We start from the raw sequence: 3,791 nt of genomic DNA on the forward strand, positions 1-3,791 counted from the left end.
TAGTTTGTATTATGAATACTTTTATGTTAATAATTCAATTTTTAATTTAGGCATACAAACATATATAAAATTAGGATTTTCATTTGATGAGAAAGTAAAAGAGGGAGAAGTATATACCTATTGTGATAAGCATGAGACAAACCATGGAGAACAAAGTGATGGATGCTTTCCTCATAGCCATTTTGAAAACAGAGAAGTGAGCAACAATTTTTTGATGAGTTATAACTTGTGTAAATACCTATCACATTTCTTGCTATATATAGTTCTGAGAATCATAATATAAGGTAAGTGCAATCTGAAATAAGTTTGAGAAGAGTGACAAGTACTTTATTTATGATAGACTGAGGAAGTTAGAAATTAATTTGGTTTCCATAAGGATACACCAACTTTCCTTGTAGTGATGCAAAATTTAATAATAGGTCCAACTTTAATCAATATATACCAACTTACCAAAACAAAGAAAAGGAAGAAAGAAAACGTCCAAATTGTGTAGTCTAACCCGTTTGGCCATAAAAAAAGATTCTTTTTTTTCGAGAAAAGTTATGCTTGCCATGAATTTTTAATTTTCACTTAAAGATGAATTTCACAATTTTTCGAAAATTTAAAAAACTCCAAAAAGTTATTTTATAAAGTTTCACTTCTGATCACTCAAAAAAATAAAAAACAATCCCAAATTATATTCATTTCCAAACACAACTCTAATTTTCAAATATCATTTTCACTTGATTTTTTTTTTCATTTTTCCGAAATTATACAATTCTTATGTCCAAACGCCAAAAAAATTCAATGTAAAATGAAAGGGCTTACATGATCGTGGAAATCTCTTTTGAACAAAATATAGAGTGTAATTTATGTGAAGAAAATAATTGCATTTTTTAAAAACTTTTAGAAATATTCTTTTTATTATATTTTCTCAATAATAGTTTCAAAATACGATTTTTAATTTTAATTGATTTTAGTTAATTAATATAAAAAATTAAAAATAATAAGAAAACTATTTATTTTAAATTTTTTCCTTCGTACCATATACACCCTTAGAATCACATCAAAGAAGTGCTCACATTAACTAATTGTTGGTGTGTGAGAGGGTTAGACCAAAATTAAAGGTTTTAAAAATTGAGGGACCACAATTGTAATTTTTCCATTTTCCTTATGTCACTCTCAACAAAAAAAAAAACAACTGAAACCCCTCTCCCTAAAATACATTGATTTTCATAGCAACATTTCTTCGAGACAAACCTGTAAGTATTACGTAATTTAATTTTACTTGTTTTAGATTTTGGGCTACCATTAATTCTCAATTTTTATTGAAAATTAATAGCTCGATTGATCTTTGTACGAGGATTTCTTGAATCTTAGTTATATTGGATCTGAATAAGATTGCAATTAAGAAATTTTGAAGTTAGGTTTGTAGATTTAGGTCTTTATGTGATTTCACTCATCCTACTTAGCCCTAGTGCAGGATACTTGATTCTTCTGATTTGGGGTTTCTCTATTCTGCTTCAAGATTTAATTTTGCTGTGGATTGAATTTGATTAATTACATATTCCCAGAAGGAAAAAAAGAGAAATAAACAGGAGAAAATTGTGTCCTTGTAAGCATTTAGCAATTAAGTTGAGGAAGGAATTGTGATTTGTGAGTAGGTCAGGTTTCTTCAAAATGGGGAAACCATTATTTTATGAGATATTGGAAAAGCCAGCAACGAGTTGTGTTATTGGAATATGCAGTGCAATTTGGTTCTATATTCAGAAGTCAAATATTGGTTATTCACATGTTGGTATGAGTTATGAAACTGCTGTTGAAGGTCATCATTGGAGGATAGTAACATCGGCGTTTTCGCATATTAGTGTGCTTCATCTTGTTTTTAATATGAGTGCACTTTGGAGTCTTGGGGTTGTTGAACAATTGGGAGATATAGGTCTTGGAGTTGAGTATTATCTTCATTATACATTGGTTTTGGTTCTTCTTTCGGGCATGCTTGTCGTGGCAATGTACCATATTTTGATTCAGAAATTTAAGCTTGAGTATTTTCGGAGAGTTACTGCTGTTGGATATTCTTGTGTGGTGTTTGGATGGATGACGATTCTTTCAGTCAAGCAACCATCGTCAAAATTGAATCTTTTTGGCTTTCTTTCACTTCCCATCAGTTTTGCACCATTTGAATCACTCATATTTACTTCTATTATTGTTCCTCAAGCAAGTTTTCTTGGGCATTTATCGGGAATTATTGTTGGTTATGCTGTTGGTTGGGGTCTGATACATGGGATGAACAATTACTGGGCGGTTACACTGCTGGGATGGACTGTGGTTGTGTTTGTTTTCAGTTTGAAAAAGTCTGCTACATTTGATTTGAACTTTCTTGAGATTGAACCTGTCACCGATCCCTCTTTGCCTTCTGTACGGTTTTTTGCAGCTGGAAATGGTAGAACTTTACAGATGAGTACATTAGCAGATACTGGCGCCAATCTTGTATAGCTTTCGCTGCTTACGTGGGGATTACAATGTATTTATTAGTATTGGGATTTTGAAGGATGACTGGTTTACCTGCCCAGTAATCTCAACAATTGTCATTTAGGCGACAATATGTTCATTGATTTTTGAAACACTCGTCTGTTTAGGTAACCGCTGTCATGTTTAAGTGTGTTGGACAAAGCTGTTATTAACATATTTATAGATGCACCATAGTATTCCACTTAACTCTAATTTTTTGTGGTTAGGTGCTTTAGCCATTGTGTTCCATCCATGCATGCATTCCAATTCTTTGTTAAATGATTTGGGAGGATGACATATGCAAATATCAAAAGAATTTCTGTTGTCTGTTTTCTAGGCTATGTAATGAACAATTATATTTACTGCTGTCAATTTCTGTCCATTAATGCTTATTTTATGTCAGAGTAGATTCATGGATTTTGCTTATACTGTCAAAGCCTATGTTGCGTGGACTCTCCTAAATGCTGCCGCACACGTATCGGATCCTCCAAAAATGCACTACTTTTGGAGGATCCGACATGCACCCGTGATATTTTTGGAGAGTCCGAGCAACATACGTCAAAGCTTCAAGCTTAGTTGCTTATTCTGTGCTTTGTGCTACAGCCCCACCCCCACTACTCTCCCATGAATGAAACAGAAAGCAAAGAAAACATGGAGACATTCAATACCTAGTCAAGAAAAGAGTCTTATGTTAAGGATGAAGATAGCCTTCAAAGAGATAAAAGGACTGCTTCAACTATCTAAGTTTTGTTTATGAATGAAATTTGGCCCTTTGGGAAGTTTCCGGAAACTGCAAAAGAGATTTATTTGTCAATCTTGTCCTTGAGAAAGCCTAATATGCAATTTCTTGTGAAGTTTTTCCTATTCAAAACTTTTGGCCAGTGCTTGCCTCAGAATATAGAAGATACCAGATGTGCAGAAAACACTTTTGACATGTAATTGGTTGCTAACTTAATCGGTTAACTTTTCATTCTTTTATTGGACTGTTTTAGTGATATACTTTGATACCTAGATCATTCTCCTAGTCCAGTATCTTGAATCATTTCTTAGCTTTGTAAATGGGATGTATGCTTAAATTTTATCTCATGGAGTATATGTTTTCATGTTTGATCTTTATAGGACCTTATATAAGCTAGTTTTGGGTAAGCTGGTATCCTTGTACCTTCATTGAGTAGAACAAGTTGAAACCATTTTTCTTAAATCTTTTGGAAAATCATAAATTTGCAATATTTGGAAGGTTCCCCTTTTAGGTAGTTTTGGGTCAGGTAGTATCCTTATGTAAAATTTGGTTTGTCCTCATG

At 32.8% G+C, this 3,791-nt stretch overlaps 1 protein-coding gene across 3 annotated transcripts; it reads left to right on the forward strand.

The window, feature by feature from the left end:
• Window positions 1,137–2,862, forward strand: LOC109227101 (RHOMBOID-like protein 13). Of its 3 annotated transcripts, none has more exons than XM_019392121.1 (2): window positions 1,137–1,241; window positions 1,463–2,862. In XM_019392121.1, exon 2 carries the CDS (start codon window positions 1,660–1,662, stop codon window positions 2,473–2,475), a length of 816 nt encoding a protein of 271 aa, XP_019247666.1. In that variant the 5' UTR covers window positions 1,137–1,241; window positions 1,463–1,659; the 3' UTR covers window positions 2,476–2,862. The 3 variants fall into 3 exon arrangements, with proteins under 3 accessions (XP_019247666.1, XP_019247664.1, XP_019247665.1); XM_019392119.1 differs by having other exon boundaries at window positions 1,149–1,241; window positions 1,458–2,862; XM_019392120.1 differs by having other exon boundaries at window positions 1,153–1,241; window positions 1,452–2,862.

Source organism: Nicotiana attenuata, chromosome 6, assembly GCF_001879085.1.
Source record: "Nicotiana attenuata strain UT chromosome 6, NIATTr2, whole genome shotgun sequence".
NCBI classification, from domain to species: Eukaryota; Viridiplantae; Streptophyta; class Magnoliopsida; order Solanales; family Solanaceae; genus Nicotiana; species Nicotiana attenuata.